Genomic DNA, 22,828 nt, shown 5'->3' on the forward strand with positions numbered 1-22,828 from the left:
ATGTCAGTCAGGACAATGGTAGGCTGTGGATGCTTGGTTGGCTTCCCAGTTCTGCATTTTATAATATTCGGTTGGTAGAATAAAATTTCATGGCCAGAATATTTACACCATAGAAAATTGCAAGGACTACATGCTATGCATCTCTTCTACCATAAGCTCTTTGATAAATATTTACCAGAATATCACTGGGCAGGAAAGCATGAATAAACTATATCTTGCATTTCAAATTATAGTAACCCTCCCAGCCATACTACATTGAGGATAGCACTTCCTACACAAACCAGTATTATAGGACGCTCAAGGCACTTCTGCGAAGTAGTGTGATATCTGCATATAACTGACATACATATTCCAGTCATCTTTGGCATCTAGATCACTTTTGCTACCTAATCCAGTGCAAATGTTATAAGCTTCTGTGTTGTTTAGAAAATGGAACAAGACAAGAGGACTGCACATCCAGTACAATGCAGGATTTTTTTCCCCTGAATATTTTTGATGTGTGTTCCTTTGAATCTGTGGCTTTTGAGCATGTAACTAGGGAGGAATGGATGCATAGACCTGAATATATATACATTTAACTTGTTTCCTATGAGGATAGATGTCTATGTTCATATCCTCCACCCTAACTTGTTGATTCCTAAGTAAGGAATCCACTGTTTCTTAGCAGGGAAGAAAATGAGAAAACATTTCCATTTTCAGGGTTTGTTTAAGAATTTTGCAACAAGTTGGAGGAAATCACGTCTGCTCAGCTAAGCAATTTGGTGTCTGTTGATAGCCAAACAGCCTAGAAAATTATCTTTGCCTCAGCTCACCCACTGTGCAAGGCATTGCTGATGCAGAGCTGGCGGCTTCCAGGGACCTATTGTGTGGGATGCCGCAGAACACTGGTGAGGGAGAGGCAGGTATATGATTTAGCCATCTCTTGCTCTGCCTGCTTTGCTTAATAAGTGAGCATTGCCAGACAGTCATTGTGTGGCTATTCTGTCAACACTTGGATAATTTCTTCTCTCCCGTTCCACAGGGAGCTGTGATAAAGCATAGACAATTACCAGAAGATTTTAGAAAGAGCTTCCAACAAACCACATAGAAATCACCGGAGACATGAAGATGTTTGAGCCTCTTTAGCATAAGATGCCGAGATTTCTTTTGCTTTCAGAGTTTGTCTCTTAAAAGTATGGAGACATGTGGATTTTGTGACAGTGTCTCGGTGGGAGGCCTCTTGCTTAATAGAAGAAATAGGATAGGAAAGACAGCTAATTAGTGTTCTAGAGTCAAAGAATGTTTATGCCCAGTCTTGATGATCATTTGCAGACGTTATCAGAGAGCTGGAGCTTTTGTCTTTCCCAGGGGTCACCATGTCAGAACAAGACTTCAGATTTCTAGGCAACATAAATGCAGCAGCCTCATCTACAGCTCCCTCTGCTGTTCCTTCCCCCTCTCTGTCACTGTTGTATTCTGTGGACTACTGATGCAGATGCGATGCTAATATTCTGCTTTCTACTTGCCTCTTCTAATGGACATTGGGCATATGCTGGGCATGGATACAGATGGGTACTTGCAAGATGGAGTGGTAGGACAGAGCCCTCATTTCAAGGGGCATGCAGTCTCATCATGCTTCCTGCCTACAACAGGAAGTACACAGGCTGGTTCCTGTTCCCAAATTCATCCTTTCTTTGTCTAAAGGATGAAGACAAGCTTCTAGGGATAACTATAAGATGGTCCTTTCCTTAGCATAAGAATTTATATTTTAAAAATACATGGAGTTTTCTGGAATAATTTTTCCTAAAGCCTGGTATTAGACTCCTGGCCCTAAGCAGAGTGCATACTGGGTTTACTCTCTGAGAAGCGTGGGTGTAACCTGGGACTGTCTGGTTCAGATGTGGCCTCCCCAAGCATGAAGTTCACTTTCTTCCATGTTTTTTCACTAAGCAGAAGCAGGAACTTGTGCTCAGAGTAGAATTGGTAGAAGACATCCATCAACCTCTGAGGCATCAGTAAGAGGGGCTTCACAGAAACAGAAGGAAAATGGATTTTGGAAAAGAGCAAATTGTATAACTTAAATTCAGCTTCTTGATAGCTGTGTAATATTGAATAATCCATTTAAGCTGCTGAGCCTCAGTTTCCCCATCTATAAAATAGATTGATGAGTCCAGGGGGCTGCATTGGGCCCCAGGAGTGAGGTCTATAAAGTACCCAGCCTGGAGCTCAGTGCTCGCTTACTTGCTGATGCAGAGTCTATTGTAGATGCTCTTTACTTCTTGGTGTCAACACAAGAATAAAAATATCCCTGATCAAGAGTAGCAATGCTGATTTCCCTGTGCAGATGCCCTTGCCAGTTTCTTAATTTCATTAATATCATAGGGATCAGTTTTACCAGCCAAAATCTGGAAAATCCACAGGGAAGAAAACCCTACTGCTGAGTAGGGAGGAAGGGGAGGCTTTGCAATCAGTCTGAGAACACTTGGTTTGGGAGACTCCTGGGGGTTTCTTGAACACAGTCAATCCTGACTCCAAATGGCTGCCACTCAAGCCAGCTTGACTCAGACCTTAAAGTTTATTTGGTGGGACTGAGGCTGCTGGTCATGGCCACTACAAACTAAGACCCAAGTTTCTGCTTTAAGTGTGAGTAGCAAGGCAGAGGTCCAGCCCTGTTTTCCTTAGGCCGAGTTTACAGTGAAGTTTTAACCCAGATGCTCTTTACTGCTCTTGTCAGAAATAGGAAGGGTTATATAAGCTAGCTTGGAGGGCTGCTGTGCTCACATCTGGACCTGAGAAGCACTGAGAGACCCTGATGCTGCCTGTTTGGCTCAACATCTTTGATTCTGCGTGTGTGATTTAATCACATCGACAGATAAAAACCCAGAATTAGACTCTGTGGGACTGTCTTCTTCGTCTTCATCCTCCTTTTCCTTCTTCTTCTTCTTCTTCTTCTTCTTCTTCTTCTTCTTCTTCTTCTTCTTCTTCTTCTTCTTCTCCTTCTCCTTCTCCTTCTCCTTCTCCTTCTCCTTCTCCTTCTCCTTCTCCTTCTCCTTCCTCTTCCTCTTCCTCTTCCTCTTCCTCTTCCTCTTCCTCTTCCTCTTCCTCTTCCTCTTCCTCTTCCTCTTCCTCTTCCTCTTCCTCTTCCTCTTCCTCTTCCTCTTCTTCTTCTTCTTCTTCTTCTTCTTCTTCTTCTTCTTCTTCTTCTTCTTCTTCTTCTTCTTCTTCTTCTTTTTTAACAAATCAGCTTCCAGAATTAAAACATTCTTTAGATGACCACATAGCCATTTTGACTTCAAAAAAGAAATAGGCCCTAGGGGTGCATCCAAAAAATATTCTTTGGATTCACTTACTAATGCTAAAACCCAGAGAGGGGAGAGATTAATGGAAGAAGCAATTTCTTTCTAGTCCCTTGCCTCTCCTCTTGTCCTGGTTGCAATGGTGCTCCTTGATAAAACACAGTTTACTGCCATTGCAATTACTGCTACATTGACCTTAAGTCCATCAGGATTGTTTACCACTTGAAGACGCATCCCACGTTGGGTCTGTGGAGGAAGAGCCCTAGGAAAACAGTCTGTCTTGTTCATTCTGTTTCTTCAAACTCACTCTCCTTCCAGAGAATAATGTGTCAAAGGAGGACAACCCAACTTGTGGAGTCTTAGTGTTGGTCAAGCTGGGGGTGTGGAAAACAGCTGTGCTGATTGGTCTCGTTTGCCTTCCATCCGCATGGTCCTAAGGTTTCTCTTGGCCCTCTCAATGTTGTTAGCTGCTTGGGGATGCTAACTTGCTTTCCTTTGCCTTAATTTAAGGTGATAATAAGTATCATTTCCAGAACACCCTTTGTTCTGTAACAGGAAACCCTTTGTGTACCATGTGTATCACCTCTTAACACACAGCAGGATCAAATGATGTTGCCATTGTAGCTTCTCCCCAAATGGGATTTCCCAAGGTGGGAACCACTGCCACAAGAGCTTAGATCAGAAGTAGGATACTCAGCCAAGCTGTGTTTTGAATGTTCTTGTCTAGTTTAGACCAGAACATCAGCCAATGACACAGAGTCCAAGGATAGAGTCCCACTACAGAAGGGGGGGGATTTCACCTGCTGGGTGCACTCAGATGCCTGGATGGAGGGGTAACCCTGGCTTTGCCCAGGTTGGATGGGCCTGAGCTGTACCTCCAGAATCAGCATAGATTGGCTCTGGAACTATGTGAACTTGAAACTGTGTGGAACCTTTACCTACAGGGCTTAGACAAGCCAGTGCCAAGAGCGACTGCTTAATTCAGCACCAGTTTCCCTATCTCAGTCATGTGACTATTGAGGTACAGTGGAGTTTCACAATCAGTTAAAGCAACTGCTGCCTTTCCCAGTGGGTTCGCAGAGAACTGGAGAGAGAGAAGAACTTGCCTAAATCTCTATGATAGTTTTAGAGATAAGACTAGAAGAGAAAACCTTAACTTCCTTTTCAGCTGATTACACACACACACACACACACACACACACACACACACACACACCTTGCTACCCTTTGCCTTTGCTTTCATGCTGATTTTACAGAAGACATTAAGCACAAGGATCCAGGCATCCAGCTGCACACGACCACCCTGTCTGTCTAACTGTTCAGATCTGGCCCAACTACTTCCATTTTTTTCTTTTTGTTAAGTAAGTTAAGAAACAATACTCACCTCTGGAGGTGCCATGCGGTGAAAGAGAGCCAGGCATCAGGCAGGCCGCTTTTGTCTGAACCTGCTGGTGACAGAGCCAAGTCTGAGACACTTGGTACTTACAGAGCCACCTCGCCTCGCTGGGGAGCTATTGGTGTGACGCTTCGGCTCTTTCTTTTCTGCCAGGTTATCATTTTGAATTGTCCCAAGTATTGCTATCCATATCGCATTTTATGATGAAGAAATGTCAGCTTCTAATGATCTGCCCAGCCAGAGGTTCCATGTGTTGTGAACCCCCATGTTCAGGGAGCTATTCTAGTGAACTCATGTGTGCTGGGAGTTTTATAGTGAACTTTCCATGGTAGTAATGAAATACCAACCCAAGGTGCTTATAAACAAAAAGGGATTGGTTTGTCTTAGGATTTTTGAAGCTCAAGTCAAGAGTGGGTAGGTCCAATGGATTTGGATTTCTGCTGAGGGTAGCACATAAGGGAAGTGCCAATCAAAGCAAGCAAGCACACAGTAACCAGGAAACAGAGAAAGAGAGAAGGCGGCATCTTATAGTCTCTACTGGAGAGATACCCTCTGTGTTCTAAATGCGCTCACTGGGCCCCACCTGCCAAAGGTCCTCAGTGCCTCCTGATGAGGCCCACTGATGACTGAACCTTTAACACATGGTCACATCCAAGGTGGTCTCACATCAAACCATAGCAGACTCTTCCCGTGCTTATGTAGATGGGCCTCCTGGAAAACAAATGACATCCCCGTGTGTCATTCATTGCATCCTTATATCAGTGTCCTTGGCAGAGTGAGCTGCAGGGACAGACACTTATATGGCATTTGAATTTCTCTAGAGGCTGAAATACAGAAGACAGGAAGAAGCTACAGGAATGAGTGTTTATACACGGGCACAGTCACCTGTCTTTCTCTGTGGAGATTATGTATCAGCCACAGTCCACATCGAATATCAGAAAGATCTGTGGCTCCAGTGCAATAGACACTTGGGCAGTAGTTTTGAATTCACACATTTGAAGAAGAGCTAATGAATCGCCAAATGAACTTTTCTTTAGAGTGCGGTGTGCATGGCAGGGAAGCAGCCAAAGAAAGCAAGGAACAGCGTAGAGCTATTAAGAAGAAGAAATACTAATCTTTTACATACAAGGGGAGCATTTGTCCTTGGGAACTCTCCATCTCTAAAAGCAAGATGAATTCAGCTAGGAATTGTTAGAAACAATTCAGAGTTTTCTTTCATTGGGTTCAGCAGGGGAGCGAGAATCCTATTAATGTGCCTGTCGAGCTTGGAAATTCATCAGTAGAATAGAATAAAGGTAAGAGGCAGGTAGTTCCTTATTCCATAGAACAGAAAGCTTTCTTCACTAAAACGACTACCACTTAGTGCCGGGTGTCTTTTTAAATTGCCATTTTGAAGATTCCATAGCCGTAATTTGTATTATTTTATGGCTTATAGCTAATTCATAATGCTAAAGACTTTATTTCAGAGCCCCGAGGCCTCATTTTTGGAAGAGTGTCTGATGCTTCCTTCACACAGTCCCTCACCTTCCTTTTCTTCCTTACAATTTGCAAGGATGTGCACAGTGCCTACAGACTCTGTTTTGATTACCACTTGGTGATCAGCAGACTCATCTCTAGGAGTTTTGGATGCAGCTCACAAAGGAGGCCTCTCAGTCTCACCTGATGAGCAAAGCAGAGTGACAAAGACCTGGCATTTGTAGGCTATACGGTATCATCCTGAGCTAGGTGAAGATGTCAAACTCAAGTGGTAGCAATTATAGGTTATCTTTCCTTTATCATAGCTGGCTTATTGCAACATGTACCTACTTTCAGAAAAGATAATGGACTCACATATCTTAGTATGCTGATTGTGTTGATTCTGCCAAGAAACAAAACCAATAGGAGACACATAATACACAGGCATAGCCTTTCTCATGTATGTAGACATGTATAAGCATATGTACACAGTTATGATATATACACACAATTATGTGTATATATTATATAAGGATACAGATTTTTAAGTGAATAGATAGATTGCTTTGATGAATGGGCTCACATAGCTATGGAAGCTAGGAAGTCTAGGTCTGCTACCAATAAGCTGAACACCCAGAAGAAATAATGGTCTCATTCCAGTCTGAGTTGGAGTCCAACAGCCAGCTGAGCCTACAGCATAAGCTCCATTCCAAGTCCAGGTGCAGGCAGGAGAGGTCCAGAAGTCCTATTTTTTAAAAAAGGAAAGAGAGATTGAGAGTCTGTCTTACTCAGCTTTCTACCCACAACTTAACCAATTAGGTGAGGACCACCACACTATTAGGAAGGGCAGTCTGACGACTTCACCTAATCAGCATGTTAACCTCTCCCACAAACACTCTCAGAGACCCACCCAGAATGATGTTTAACCAAATACCTGGGTACTTTGTGGCCCAGGCAAACCTATCTGCACACTTGTCCCTCACAGCAGCTATGGCTATACTTCCTAAAGTGCTGCTGTGACTCACATGAAATCAGAATTTGTGCATAACCACATCCCATTGCTTCCTGTGACAAATGGCAAAGTAAGAGTGATTGCAAAAATAACAATTCTCAGTCAGGGGCTTGACGACTTTAACTAAGGCCTGCTTGTTTGCAGTTCTTCAGTTATCCCAGACAGGGTATCAACTGAGCCAGTGGTCCCTGACCTGGTTACATAGCAAACTCTTGAGCATCCTTAGGCCAGAAACATGGGGGCTTCAAGACAGAGGTACAAAATCAGAATTTTCAGGGGATAGAAAGGCACTCATTGAAGACAAATCCAGGAATATCACCTCTCAGATTTCAAGCAGGGAAGTCTTGTGTCCCGATCAGTCTGGTCTATGCCAATAGCTGAGGCCTCATTGAATGATTAACACTAGCTCCTAAGTCCAGAGTATACTATTGTATGGAGGAGGCTGTGCCCAGGTTAACACTGATGGTAGTTTCTAGAAGGCTTAGAGACATGGTGGGGTTAGCATAGGAAATCTTCTTTCTAAGACTCCATAGAGACTACTAGTCCTATTACATCCAAATGCCATCTCTGCCTTTTATTCTAATGACACTTTTGTTCTAGACTGTTCCCTTCATCATTCCCTTTAACCTCCTCCTCTTCCTGTCTCTCCTTTCTTTCCTGGCTTTGCAGGTTTGTCAGTCTCCTGCAGCTGGTATCTAATGGAGAACCCTAACATGGGAGGAAGGTTTACTCTGAGCAGTTGACAATAGGCTGAATCCAAGTCTCCATCAAACCTTGCTCTAGACCGATGCAGGCTTCTCAGCTCAGGCTCTGATCTCAGAGTCACTCTGCCTGTGTGACTCTGTAAAAGGTTGTGGATCTCACAGAAGGGCCAACTCTAAACTTGAATCTTCTTTAGTTGATAGCTCTGCCCTTAGTACAAGACAGAGTATGAGAAACCACAGTATGATAGTTGTGTTGTTTAGGGATGTTGTTGTTATTTGGGTGACTGATTTTTCAACTGTGTAACTTAGCTGGGAGTGGTTTGGAGAAAACAGGCTTTTCATCTTCTCTTTCTACCTAGGAAGCAAACGTGTAACTCACAGTCCAATGACTTTGGAAACAGATACGATACAAAGTGTAGGGTCTTAGTGTGTGTTGGAGGTATTTGTGTAGAACATTTGGAATCTGTCTGCCCAGTGAGAAATGCTTCTTGAAATAGAAAATGAGGTGTAGACCCACGGTGGGAAAGAAAAGGAGTAAGAAGCCCGTGCTGTATCTCCAGAGAGTAGGGTGATATCCAGAGACTAGTATGACATACAGCGGCAGATTCATGGTCCCAAAGGGAGTTTAAGGGCTGCTGCTAGTGTTGTGTGCTCTCGTTCTCTCTAGCCATTTAGTCTGGAAATCCTGGTCCTTGGGAGACTTGCTTGTCAGGTTGTTACTATTTAATAGCTTTCAATAAGATACTGGCATCATTAAAAGGCAAATAGTGTTGCTGGCAACTACAGCTTGTTTTTAGAAATGAAGGCAGTTTGCCTTGTTATAAAATAAGGTATACTGCATGAACACGGGTCCACATTCATATCTGTTACTGCTTTTTCTTTCTGACCAATGTTGTTGCTGCTGCTGTTGCTTTTAAGTGTGGAGGACTCCTGCCAGTCTTGCTGTAGTAGGGACCTATTCTGAGAACTGTTTGATGGACAGATATCATTTGGGTACAAGCTTCTTGCAGTGCACGAGAACCCTCATGTAAACTATGTCATGAGTGCCTCATGACATCAGTCTCCTTTCCACTGCTTCCATAGTCTCCTATCTAGTTTTGTGGAATATACCCACTCTCACAACTCCTGGTTTATATGCATATAAACATATGAACATCCACATGTGTGAGAGAGAGAGAGAGCAGACAGTGTTCTCTTTCTGGGATTGAGCCACTTCTCTTAATAGAATACTTTTCAATTCCACCTATTTTTCTAAAAAATTCACAATTTCATTTTGCTTAGTAGCTCACACCATGTGTTTTAATTTTCTAAATGAGGCCTCTTTCAGGCCACGTGTTTGAAAGTTCTCTGATGTAGGGTTCAAGTCAGAGGGACACTGAGATGGATTGCTGGGGATAAGAAGTTTATTAGAAGGTATTAACACCTTGCAAAGACAGTTAGTGATGTGATTCTGAGGAGAGTTCATCCAGCACCAGGGGCAGACAGGATGGCAGGGGCTATGCAGTCGAGTTGGACCTGTGTGGCAGAGTTGGGTCTTTGAAATTTTGAGACTGGGGAGCTCACAGCATGAGCCTACCATGAGGCTCTCTGATTCCCCAGAAGGCAGCAGAGATGGAGATGAGAGTAGGATGTGTGGCCACCAGGACCCCTTTGTGGTGCCTCCATGTGTCTCTTGATTAGGTGCTAAAAGATAGGCGGCATAAGGCTACTGCTGGGTAATGTGGCACACTGCTTTATAGTCCTTTTCATTTTTTATAGGTGTAAAGAGTACATAGTAAAAAAACATGCAAGCCATAGAATACTTGATGCATAAAACCAGTAACATAGTCATTCATGGTCTATCACAATTGAATGTGTACATCTTATACAGCTGGTGATACAGTGTGTGTGTGTGTGTGTGTGTGTGTGTGTGTGTGTGTGTGTGTTTTCCCAAGCAGTGTGCTCTGGTGCTAGGAACTTCTAAACTCTACTTTTGCAAACAGGGTCTCACTATGTAGCCCACGCTCACCTTGAGCTCATTATGTAGCCCAGCCTATGTGCATCTATACGTGAATCTCTGCACACTTAGGTTCATGACTGTGTATTTATATTCATGTATGTGTACCTATATGTGGGTCTGTATATATTTATGTTTGTGTCCATTTTTCTGTATGTCTATGTCTGTGTGGTTCTTTTCTGCATCCTATTCCATGTCCCTTATTTAAACATGACATGGGGACCATCTGGCCAGGTTCATGGTGATCACTGTAGACTCCCAGTGCAGAGAGAATAGTTTGTTCTCCTGAAGATTATGGGAAGAAGTCTCCACCTGCAGACTTTTGCACTGGGTGGATTTTCCTTTCTTGTGAATATCAGCATAAAAGATCCAAGAACAAACATTTAAGATACTTGATTCCAAGCTTCGTGTCACCTTAAGGGGTAAAAGAAGGATTACCCATGTGAAAGTCTTCATAAAACAGGACTCACTACCTTGGCATGAGATTGTTGGATGTCTGGCCCTCAAGGGTAAGCCTCATTACCTGTCTTCGACCTTTGACTTGGCTCTTGGGCCATTGTTGTGTGCCTACACTGTCCTTTCCTTGGTGCAGGCACACTCTACTCTGGCCCCTTCTCTTTAGCACCCACCCCTCCCCAATCTTAAATATAATCATGCTAAGTTCTGAGCCTCTGAGAAGCATGGTGGTGATAACCCAGCAATGCAGCTTGCCCCCTGAATCCCTATGGAGAGCTGTGATGCTGAGGATGGCATCCTCTCCGGCTCCCTAACTTATGAAGCAGCATGATTAACTCAAGAACAATAGTTACACTATTCTAAGAATAGTCGACCAAACACTTAGGTATCGTTGCACTCCCCACTCCAACATCTGTGTAATGTGGCCAGTGTGTTATCCGTCAGGTCAAACACCATTGAATTGGGTTAAGAGTAGCTGTGTGGAGTGAGATTGAACTCTGCCCTCAATGGAAAAAAGTGTGACCTCTGACAGGAATCCCTTTGCCAGGGTCCTGCTGCAAATCACCTCTTCAGGAGAATAGCTGCCTCGAGATGCCCAAGTTCAGAGCCAGCATGAATTACCACAAGTGATTGTGAGGATGAAACATTTCACAATCCAGACAGCATCAGGAATGCTGTTGTTGCTTTGAGACAGGTTCTTGCCGAGCAGCCCACACTGCCCTCAGACTTCCCACCTTCCTTTCAGCATACTGTGATTGCAGGCATGCATCCACCACACCCAGAGAAGAATCATTTCATACTGACATTTCCAGTAGAGAAAAACGATGACTAATTCAGAACCTACACTGGGGAAAACCCATCTCCTTTGGTCCTGTCCCTGGTGATGGCCAAGATCAGTGCTGAGAACAGAACTATCCCTGTTGTAGAATGAGCTGCACGAAGGCTTTGAGGCCACACCCACAGGTGATGAGCAGAGGGTTCTGTAGAGGGCTGCAGAGGTGAGAGAATGGCCTTCTGGGTTCAGCAACGGTGATTTTAGCTACTGCTCAGAGTCAGAAAAAATTCTACCAGGGCCACTCCTAGCCTGTGGTGTCTTTCTCTAACCTTGTGTCTGTTTGCCAGCTCCTCCAGCAGAAAAACAATCAACTTTCATCAAAGATCACTTTGAGACTGACTCTGTTAAATTCATATCTAAAACAAGTCCCTAGAGGCAGGTCAGCCAGGGTTCAATTCTCTTTCCACAGTTCCTTCATTATTCCAATAGGACAAAATAGTGCCAACCTCATGGGGTTGTTGTAAAGATTACATAAATTAAATATTGCCTGGCCCACAATAATCATATACAAATCATTGAGTGTGTAGAATTTTTTACTTAATAGAAAAGAGATTTCAACCGTTCTCTGCAATGCTTGTTTGAGGAGTGTTAAGCTCTGTATCTTCAATAGCCCAGATGTGTTTAAAGCCATCAACACATAAGGACAGTTTTGAAAGACATTGGCATTGACGATATCTAAAATTCTCAGGATGAAGTTGCATGCCAGCACTCTCTAACTTTCTATGTTCTCGGTGTAAAGAATACAACATCTGCAAACAACAGCTGGACAAATATTGAAAGATATAATCCAAGTTTCTTGCCATGTTAGCAGGAGCTGTTGGAAGTAGGGAGGGGGAGTCGGCCTCATATCGGTACCTTTTTATGACTGGAAGAAAGATGCCAATGAGTCATTTTGTCAACGGCAAGGATGTAGAGAACAACCTAAGACTACATTGTTGGAAGCATCCTGGATGCCTAGCATAAGGCAGTTTACCAAGAACCGCCTGATTGATGGATCGTATTTATTTGGAGAACTTCATCTGAGTTCCAAACATCTCTTTGCCTCCTTGCCCTGCATGTGCCTAATGTAGCTTCAGATAAGGTGCTGCCCTGCCCACCACCAGTCTACCCAGTGAAAGGGAAGAAGAAAAACAAACAACAATTAAAAAACAAACTTCCCTGGAGGACTGGGTAGATGATTCAGTGGGTAAGAGTGCTTGCTGTGGGACCTGAGTTCAAATCCTAAATACCCATCTAAAAAGCCAGGCATAGCTAGCATGCCTGTAATTGCAACTTTAAGTGGTAGGTTCGGGCAGATCCCAGGAGATCACTGAATGGCCAGCTGAGTTCAAAATGCAAGTGTCAGGGTGAGTGAGAGACCCTGTCTTAAGGGAATAAGGTAGAGACAGAGGACACCTGATGTGCATACACACACACACACACACACACACACACACACACGCGCGCACCATACACTTATCCCCTACACATAACAAATGAACCAATTTTAAATAATAAAAACTACCCTGGTCATTTGGACACTTTAAACAGCTTATCACAGACCCCTCATGAGCATGTGTTGTTTTAGCTCAGCTTTCTAGAACTATTTTTCCACTTGGTAGCCCTGGCTCTTTGGGGGTGGACACGAGACTAGGGCAAATGAAATAAAAGAGAAATTAGAACTAGCTACTGAGATAAATAAGAAAATAAGTCACAGAAGCAAAGGGAAGTCCTAGGTCAGGAGTTCAGCATTTGTGGTCAACCTCAGGGCTTCCAAACTTCACTAAAGCATATGGGATTTCCACTCCTGGTTTTTCTGAAGGCAAAATGAAGGAGTTGATGAGGGCCCATCAGGTCCCTTCCTGCTCTGCCTTCTTGGCTACTAATTAGCTCTACAATCCTGGTCTTCCATTGATAGCACAGGATGAGAGGCTGCATTAGAAATAGACCATGTTACAGCTTCCTGGAACACATAAACATGGATATGCACTCGTTGGGGATAGACACTCTAGAACATTGTTGCCCTCACCCGTTATGCACTATAAGAGACTGGGCTAGTGCCCAATTCCTAAGGTTTTTCTTTCCAGATTGGAAGCTGACCCTGGTGAGACACTGTGAGGATGCTTCTGACTTGATGCTTTGGCAGACACAAAAGAAAATTTAAGTATAGTTTAAGGTGAGAAAATATGCTCTTTTTGATGGGCAGACTGGCTTCTCTGCTGGCCCAGGGCTGAATCTGTGGATGTAGTTAAAGTGTGTGTGACTCATGTTCATACTTGGTGTTCCTTTGAGTATTAAAGACAGCATTGGTGTTAGGAGCAAGGGGCGGCAAACTGTGATTCTTATTTCTGAATGGTTAGACCAACATGAGTTTTTCTCATTCTGAACTCAGAAACACAAGGCATGAAATCACCTGTAGTTACTCACATTTTCCAGCTACTAGGTGGATTGGGGCCCAGCGACCACAGATTTCAGCCATCGACAATTTGTGTGTGTGTGTGTAGTATAATGTATGCTTGTGTGAATGGTATGTATATATGTATACATATATACATATATGTGTGTGTGTGTGTGTGTGTGTGTAGTATAATGTATGCTTGTGTGAATGGTATGTATATATGTATACATATATACATATATAAATACATATATATGTATATGTGTGTGTATATATGTGTATATATATGGTGGGAGAGGTATATATATGTATATATATATATACACATATACATATGCATATGCATACACATATACTACATATACATCATATACATACACATACACATACACATACACATACACATACATATACATGGTGGGAGAGGCTGTAGATCCTGTAACAGTGTAGACAGTATCTGGGGTCAGAAGAGAAGCCCCATGTCAGAACTTGACCTCCACCTTGTTCTGAGACAGACTTTCTTACCATCTGTCACTGCTTATGTCAGGCTGCATGCCTCTCAGACTTCAGAGTATTCTCCAGTCTCTGCCACCCGTCTCCATAGGAAAACTGAAATACAGATGCATGCTGCTGCATACAGCTTCACATGAATCCTAGGAATGTCGCCCGTGGTCCTCATATTTGCATGATTGGTGCTTTTCACCTACTGAGCCTCAACCCCATCCCATAATGTTTCTTCCAGTAAGCCAAAACCATTTGATGTTTAAAGTTAGAACTAATAAAACGATAGTTTGACTCAGCCAACTCAAGAGGCCAAGGGTTCTGAGGCATTATTGAACTCCAGAGATCAAGATGGCAGTAGTCATTATTGGACTTGGCTCTGGGTTCTGATTTGAAAACAGACCCATGGGATAGAACCAGCAGACAATTTTGCTGCATTCGCAGTAGCTTCTGTAATTTATTATGCTAAGGAATAGAACCACTTGGTCTGACAGGTGGGTTTCTACTATTTCACTGCCAGCATTCCAGAGGACAGAAATTTTTGGATGGTGGGATCTAGCCTGTTAATCGTAGCAGCCTCAATGGTTGTGATACTCACTATGTTTTCTTCCTTGTTATAACCTTATGGTGTGAATGATGGGTATGTAGAACATGCAAAGACACAGAGGCCGTGATCACCTTGTCACTTCTTCCACTATTCTGTTGGGATGAGTCACAGGAACTGGGAAGGGTGGAGGAGTTCTTCACCATCATCACTTTTTACATGGCTTTGAACAGGTAACAGTGTCAAGTCTGAATGAGTTTATTAAAATGCTAGGTTTTAGAAGCTTGCTCAGTACATAGCAGAAGGAGCCCAGTGTCACTTGCTGGTGAATTTGGCTTAAATCTGTCTGTACTATCTGCAGTCTGCCAGTGGATTTATCCTTACTGCAGATATTTTAATTTCTTCTCCATCAAATTGGCTAAACCTGAAGCCATGTCTACCGTCGCTGACAGCCATCTTTGTCTTCTCTTCTCTTTTCAACTGAGAGTCTGCTCTCACAAATCATCTGTGTTCAGATGTTCACAAACAGGAGAGACCTCAGCTGTACCCAGAGTGTTCCTTAACTCTCTAGCTTTCTTAGCAGAAACCCAGGCACCGCCATCCTGTGAAAGCATTACACAGAGGGTTTGAAGAGTTTGGTCGTATACTTACTGCCATTGACCTGGAAACCTAACCTTTATATTACTTCTGGATATTCAAGTTTAAACGAAACATACATTTTGGAGTCTCTTGCTGAAAGATTAGTGTTCATATGGTTTTGAGATGAGTCTAGTTCTGCCATGAGCCAGCTGTAAACTCTTGGGATGCTTCCAGTAGTAGCTACAATGTAGTCTTCCATGTTGATGCCATTCTGTGCAACCGGAAATCAAAATCTCAGAGAGCATGTGCTTTGTAGCACCTTTAAATTAACATCTGCATTGGAGCTAATGATATTTGAATGTTTACCTTATTTTTTCCCAAGCAGCTATTTCCAGCAACATCTCAAACCATAAATACCAAGACTGATATAAGTGATATTCCTGTGCCATCTAGTAATTTATTAATCCCTTTCTCCTTGAATGTAATAAATTTGCTCATATCAAATTACTCTTCTAACAGCATTAATCTGACATTTGCATTTATTCTATTAGTATACTTGTATACATTTGTATAAGCTCTCAGTGTAACACACATACTTATATATGGAGAGAGAGGGGGAGAGGGAAAGGGAGATGGAGAGGGAAAGAGAGATGTTTGCTACAATTGTATATAAGAAATTTATATCATTTCATTCCTGCTGCTGTTACAAATATTGGGTATTTTATTTATTTGAGATTGTGGGGGAAGTCAAGATTGTGTGTGTGTGTGTGTGTGTGTGTGTGAGAGAGAGAGAGAGAGAGAGAGAGAGAGAGAGAGAGAGAGAGAGAGAGAGAGAGAAAGAGAGAGAGAGAGACTATATGAAGTATCTTTCTAAATCAGTTCAATACCCATATGGACTCTGATCCACTTGCCAGCCAACTCTGTCCCTAACTGACAGAGTTAGAAATCAGACTGTCTTCCTGACTCCAGAACCTGAGCCCTTAACTACAACAACTCCTATTTAGTTTGTGTGACAATCCAAGCACATAGGTTCACTCTTACTGTATTTATAGCTTGAGAACCCTGAAGTCGAGGTAAAATGATCCACCCAGAGCACTGCTCCATGTTTCCATTGTCGTGGTTTTGGCTCTGACTGAAGTCAAAATTTTCCAAACAAATAAGTTAATGCAAAAAGCAGAAATAGGCTACCTTTCCACATATTAGATCATTCGGGAAAGAAATTTTATTTTTCAGCCATAAAGGAAAACATCATTTCCCTCACACTGAAATAATCTCACAGGGAAGGGTGGTTCCTAGCGTTATGCACTGAATGTACAAGTACTGGGAGCTTAGTGTGTGATTTCCGCAGATCAATTACCATAACCTTTCTAAAGCTGTGGGTTGTTTTAGTTTCTGTTTTGCCGAGGGGGCATTGAGGGGTTTCGCCTGTGATCAAACAGCTAACAGGAGGTCAAACTTGAGATTCACGCTCCAGCAGATGTGAGCCTGGGCCTTGAGCACCCAGCATGACTGGCACATCAGTTTGTCTTGCTTTCTTTGAGTTTCATGTTTAGGGGTGAGAGTAAATTGTCACTATCAATAGGGATGCCTCAGTTCTGACGCTGGAATTACAGCAACTGTGGTCACATGAAAAAGCCCCCGGTTATACTTAGAAAAACAAAACCACATCTCTCCACCAAGGTGATTATGCACAGCAACACTTAAGGCTTATTTCTAAAGCAACAAGTAAAAAAAAGTAACCATAAAAGCTACAATCAACGCCCTTTTCAAATGTCCTTAGCCATTGTTAAATAGGTTCTGGAAAATTCTTGCATCTCATGTGAAGCCTCTAAGCAGAGAAATCCTCCACAGTCTGTGCACCTTAAATTGATTAGTCATACAATATCTTCTTCAGCAGTACCACTCTGACCCTGGGCCCATAAACATATTCGATCTCACCTTTTCCATGGCCAGCAACCTCCTTAATAGCCTTCCAACATGGCAGTACTTCCAAGTGGCTTCGGAGACCACTGAGTTCACTTTCTGTTGGAAAACTACCCCGAAAAACACATTGAAAAGAAAACCAGTAAAATTAAACTGCTGCGAGAAGATGCTGACTTAAGCAAAATCTATGAACTACTTTGAAAATCAGAATGAATGATTCTTCCCTATCGCTTTACCTAACAAGATCCGCACCTCTCCAGATAAGTACCTTAGAGTCTCTTATGAAGTGAAATTTCCATTCACTTTTCTTCGGTAACTATGACTTTATAGCCTACTTTTGCTAGGAAGCTGGGAGTTATAAAACATCTATCTACACCTAAAAGAGTGAACATTGCTTCCAGAATATTCATCAACTACAAAAAAAAAAAAAAAAGAGTGAAAAAGACAAATATATTTTAGAACCAAGCACTCTACTTGGGCTTATTTACTTGTAACAGGGAGAGGTAGACCATTTCATTTATGGAAGGGTGGGACTTTTTTATTTATTTTTTAATATTGCCTCACAAGGATTAATATAGTATGAGAGAAACAGCTAGGGCCTTGGACTTTGTTCATTGTGGGTTTGAATCTTGACCATTAATTAAGGCCTTGAGCTTCTGCCTCCCTATCTGTCAAACGGGGGTCATAGTATTATCATCCGTGAGTGAAGAGGGCAGTGATCATTAACAACGGGGAAGCGATGACAGCAATGCAATCGAATTATTTTTTTTAATCTTTTTTTTATTATTCGATATAATTTTTTATTTACATTTCAAATGACTTCCCCTTTTCTAGCCCCCCACTCCCCAAAAGTCCCGTAAGCCCCCTTCTCTCCCCCTGTCCTCCCACCCACCCCTTCCCACTTCCCCGTTCTGGTTTTGCCTAATACTGCTTCACTGAGTCTTTCCAGAACAAGGGGCCACTCCTCCTAACAAAGGCTCTGCTATATCTAACTTATGAGTTGGAGAGAGAAAGACCAACTAATGGGAACTAACGGGTTACAATAATCCTATTTGGCTGTTTCAGAAAGGCTCTGGGAGCCTGGGGAGGGAGTACTTGCTCTGCAAAAGTCCGGTGCAGTGGTGTGCACTTGTAACACTGCTGGGGAGGTAGAGAAGATGGGTCCTTGGGGCTTGCCGCCCAGCCAGATTAGCGTGATTGGATGAGCTCCAGGCCAATGGAAGATGCTGTCTTAAAACTCAAAGGGTTGTCTCCTGAGTAATGACACATGAGATTGACCTCTGGCCTCCAACACACACACACACACACACACACACCATGGGGGGGGGCGGGGGAGTCAAAGTAATTATAAGGTGGAGTCATGTGAGCTGGAGCATTAGAATTACATGATGTTCCTTCATTCATTCTTAGTTGAGTTGCTCATCATTTGAGTGAAGTATTTCATTTCCTGCATCTCAGTTTCCTCTTCTGCAAGTAATACAACACCTCCTTGGTTTTATTTTATTTTATTTTATTTTATTTTATTTTATTTTATTTTATTTTAGCTCTCTGAACTATTAGTAGATTGGTGCAGTCATGACCTGGCTTTGTAAACCCAATACTATAGGCTGACTGCAGGTAGGCTTGGTGGATATATAAGGAGATGATAACTTAGAAATTACAGGACAGTGTTATCCCAACCAGCAAAGCCCACCCAGGTCCAAACATCTGGGTTTGGTAGTGCAAATCCTCATATGCAGCCCAGATGACAGTGTTTATGCAGGGAAGGCTGAAGCAAAGCAGGACTTGAGCAACCTGATTAGAGAGAGATGCTTGCGTAAGTGTCTTTAAAGGTATGCATTGTGCCGGCTAGGAAATTGTCTTGCACACAAACGAGAGAGGAAGGTGAGACAATTCAGGAGGTTTTATTGCAAAACAGTGAAAGGGGGAAAAAAAAGACAGGTAGAGGAGGGGTAGAGGAGGGGTGGCAAAGAGGGGTGGCAAGAAGTTTGGAGTTTACCACGAGGTTCCCCTTCTCATTATTAGACCTAATAATTCAAGGTCTGCCATGCGCAGGAGGAAAATCTGCACTGAGTGCAGTCTAAAACATCCAAGCATTGTTTGCAGTGTCTAGGTTCCTCTGACCCCCCCAGCCCTGTGTGGTGCTTTGAGAGAGAAATAAGTCTCTTTTCCTTGTGTACAAAGGGCCAGCAGTCTCCATGGAAGATTTCTTATTTTAGAACTGATGATAAATGTGTGTGAGGGATCCCGTTAAGCTGGGAATTCCTTTGAAATTCGCATTTCTCTTTCTCTCAGTTGTCCATAGATAGATCCTGGCAGCATTTGGGAATGAAAGCTCTTCAGCTTGACTCCCCCTTGAGAGTCATGTTCTTTTTTGAAAGGAGCTTTTTTTTTTTCTTAATAAAAAAAAAAGGAAGAGAAAAAAGAAAAAGTGGTGAGGGCTGCTTTTTCACTTAGAACAAGGATATTCTCCAGCCGTGAGAGGAGTGAAGTAACAGGATGCATATGTTGATGCTGACAGCTAATGCTCAGCATATGAGCAGTGAACTTTGCAGACAGAAGGATGTCTCTGCTTTTAGAGAATGTTCTGGAAACTCCACAGAGGAATGTTGCTCAGGTGAGTCATGGTGGAGGAACAGTTTCCAGACTTCAAGGTACCATCCATCCCAGGAAGTATGTATGAGTCACCAAAGCAACTGCAGAGGTTCTGGTTGGCCTTCAAATTCACAGCACTGGCCTAGAGCCTATTTGGTTAGGCCCCAAGCTCTCAGGATAGCAGAGGGGCCTCATCCTGGGTTTTCTATGCTCCTCAAGAGATGGCAGTGCTAAGGGGCATCACTCACCATGTGCAGATGATTCCTTTCATTCGATGAGAACACCTTCCCTCTTCATGAAGATTGCCCTGCAAAGTGAGCTAGAACTTACCGAAGAGCAGGGAGGCCTTTGCTCCACAACACTGACCTGCAACTAGCAGTGACAGTGAGGAAATCACTCAGCGCTCCTCTCCATCTGGACAGTGACAAATCAGATCACAGTGATATCTGAGACCCTTTCCACATGTAACACTGTGGGACTGAACACCACCTAACTCCAGCTAGAAAAGTATGATGGGAAAAAGCAACCCCAGCTGGTTTCATCTGGACCTGTGGACTCAGCCCCGGCCAGCATCATGCCCCAATATAGCTGTATGTACCAAGTGCTATGCACAGAAAGGAGGACTGTGCGGAGGACACACTCTTGGATAAGAATGAAGCCCCAATTCCCCTTCCGGTTGGCAATAACAAAGGAGAGGTGATTGCACCCCTGGATTATTGTACCATTTCCTCCAGTTCAGTATTCGAATATGCCCAAACTCAACCACTTATCTGTGGAGGAGAGCTCACTCTCCTGCCCTCCCTTATTCTGAACTCCAGTCCTTACCCCTTTCTTCCATTTTTTCCTCCACATTGGCTCTATTTCACCCCTTTCCCTGTACAGCCTCTGTTGCGTTTCTCAGAACTTGCTTTGTCTGTCAGTGGGATGATTAGGAACACCGTTCGTTCCCCCAATCTTCTGCCCACCCTCCTCCCCACTGTGCATTCCCTTTCCAGCCCCAGGCAGGCCCTTTGATCCCTGTATTCTGCTGAGTACAACTGTGGTCTCTTGTCTCATGAGCCCATACTCAGAGCTGCTGCTCCAGTCCTGCCTGCAAGCTGGTCACCATGGCAACAAGCTTTCCCTCTTCTGTGAACAGAAAATGGCTGTTGGAAGGAAGAGCTCCTAGTCTCTATGACCCAGCCTGACTGCTTTCAGGGAGTGGGGGGAGTGTAGGATGTAGGAGGGGGCTTGCTTCATAATGGCTCTGAGGAGCTCCTTCCATCGAACCCACTGTGTGCTAGCCTTTGCCTTTCAGATTTACTTAAAGAGAGCAGAAGCAGAAGGAAGTTGATTTCAAATGAATAAAGCATTCTGTTGTCCTATTCTAAAACTGTGTTTTCATGAACAGTTGTTATCTGCTCAAAGGAGATAAACGGGAAGCAGAGTGAAGCGGGCAATCAGTGAGATCTGGTGTTGCGTATTTTTTTTTCCTTATCAGTACCATGGAGAGACTGAGCATATGGATATTCAAATAAAAATGCAGGAAAAGTAGCCAAGGAGTGCAAAGAATTCCACAAAGCACAGGCTGTGGGATTTCAGAGGCACAGCAGACTGATTGGCGTACTGATGTTGTTTTTAGCCCTGGAGATAGGTGATGGATGGTTATACGTTGTGGGGTAAGGTGAGCTCTCATTGATACCCCTGCTTTAGAAAGGATCGTATTCACAATGGTCAAACCTGGCAGCACAGGGAGTGTGCAAGCTATCCTGATGCAGAATTCTGGGGTAACAGGCTCCCTGCTCCTAACAGCCCTAGAGACACTTCAGACTGACATCCAGAAGGGACTGGCTAGCTGGCTCTTTCTTTGAATACAAGGCAGAGTTGTTTAGTGAGCGGCCCATGGGGACCCTTCCACACTGACGACAAATAACAGTTCCATGTAGGAGTGGCCTAAGCGGTATCTCCTTCTGGTTATGGTATGAAGTCACTTTGATAGTGGTAAAATTTTCAGAAGCCAAATAGACCTCATCTTTGTAAAACTGAGCTTGGGGAAAAAAATCTCAGTTTTGAATGGAAGCTCTGGGATTCCATCTTAACATTTATATATTGTGTTTGAACTGGACTTCTCCTTTTTTTTTCCAGTTTCCCTGCAGGTAGATATTGTTCCCAGCCAAGGAGAAATCAGCGTTGGAGAGTCCAAATTCTTCCTGTGTCAAGGCAAGTGTCCTGGGCCCCATCGTATGCTAGAGCTTGCCTCTAAAACCTGTTGCTCAGAGTGCAGACTGAGAGTAGCAAGTCTAGAATTCTGGCCACTGCTCTGCTCTTGGTCAGCAGTGTGACCATTCCTGCCCATTCGCAGGAACCTTGCCTTCAGAGTGGCATGCTGTCTCTGCTTCTGGGTGTTCTTAACACCTAATTGGGAAATATGCCCCCAATAATAATAGGGAACCATCTATGGGGGAAGGGATAGAAAAACAGGCTTCAAGGTGTTGGTAGATGGCGTGCCTGGGATTTGGAGTAGAACAGAAGCAGGAATGAACTGAGCTAGGTGAAGGCTGTGGCGTTTAACACGCAACTTTTGGTGGGAAGGAGCTCTAACCGCCACCTTGATTTGCATCTGACCAGGGGACTATGGCTCCCGGGTACACTTGCTCCAGTTTTTCCATCATCACAGCAGTTTCAGTGATCTGAAGATAAGCCTTCGTGCCCACAGCACAGCTTGCAAATTGTGATATTTATTGAAAACATGATAGGCCCCTAAAGGAACACTACATTTCCATAACATATATCTGCACAGGGCTAGGCAGTGCAGGCTGCCGCCCCCGTACAGGCAGCAAATCAAAGAAAGAGTAGTAGATTGGAGAGCCGTTCACTTTGACCCAGCCTGGCCTCTAGGCAGCTGAGTGCCTCTCGCAAGTCCCCAGAGAGAGTAGGCATTGCTGATGTTCTTTCTCTCTTCTCAGAGCATGTGAGTTGACTGAGGTAACAGGCATCAGAATATCAAGCATTCCTACCAGTTTGAAAGGAGTTGCCACAGTCAAAATGGCTGAAATCTTAACTCTTGGATTACCCAGTTTCTCTTAACTTCAACTCAGAAGTTGAACAGTCTCCACCCTTTTCATCCTGATCAATTGGTTTAAGCCAGCTAGGAACTGGAGCTCAGGGCTCAGATAAACCAACCCCCTTTATTTTCCATTC

General features: G+C 43.4%; 1 protein-coding gene across 4 annotated transcripts in view; it reads left to right on the forward strand.

Annotated features, from left to right (window-relative positions):
• Ncam1 (neural cell adhesion molecule 1) overlaps positions 1-22,828 on the forward strand; it is a 291,408-nt gene that overhangs the window by 203,211 nt on the left and 65,369 nt on the right. For all 4 annotated transcript variants that reach the window (XM_052188394.1, XM_052188397.1, XM_052188395.1 and 1 more), the window contains exon 2: positions 21,773-21,847. In XM_052188394.1, coding sequence (XP_052044354.1) covers positions 21,773-21,847 — 75 coding nt within the window. The remainder of the gene's footprint in view (positions 1-21,772; positions 21,848-22,828) is intronic.

This window comes from Apodemus sylvaticus, chromosome 7 (assembly GCF_947179515.1).
Source record: "Apodemus sylvaticus chromosome 7, mApoSyl1.1, whole genome shotgun sequence".
Taxonomy (NCBI): domain Eukaryota; kingdom Metazoa; phylum Chordata; class Mammalia; order Rodentia; family Muridae; genus Apodemus; species Apodemus sylvaticus.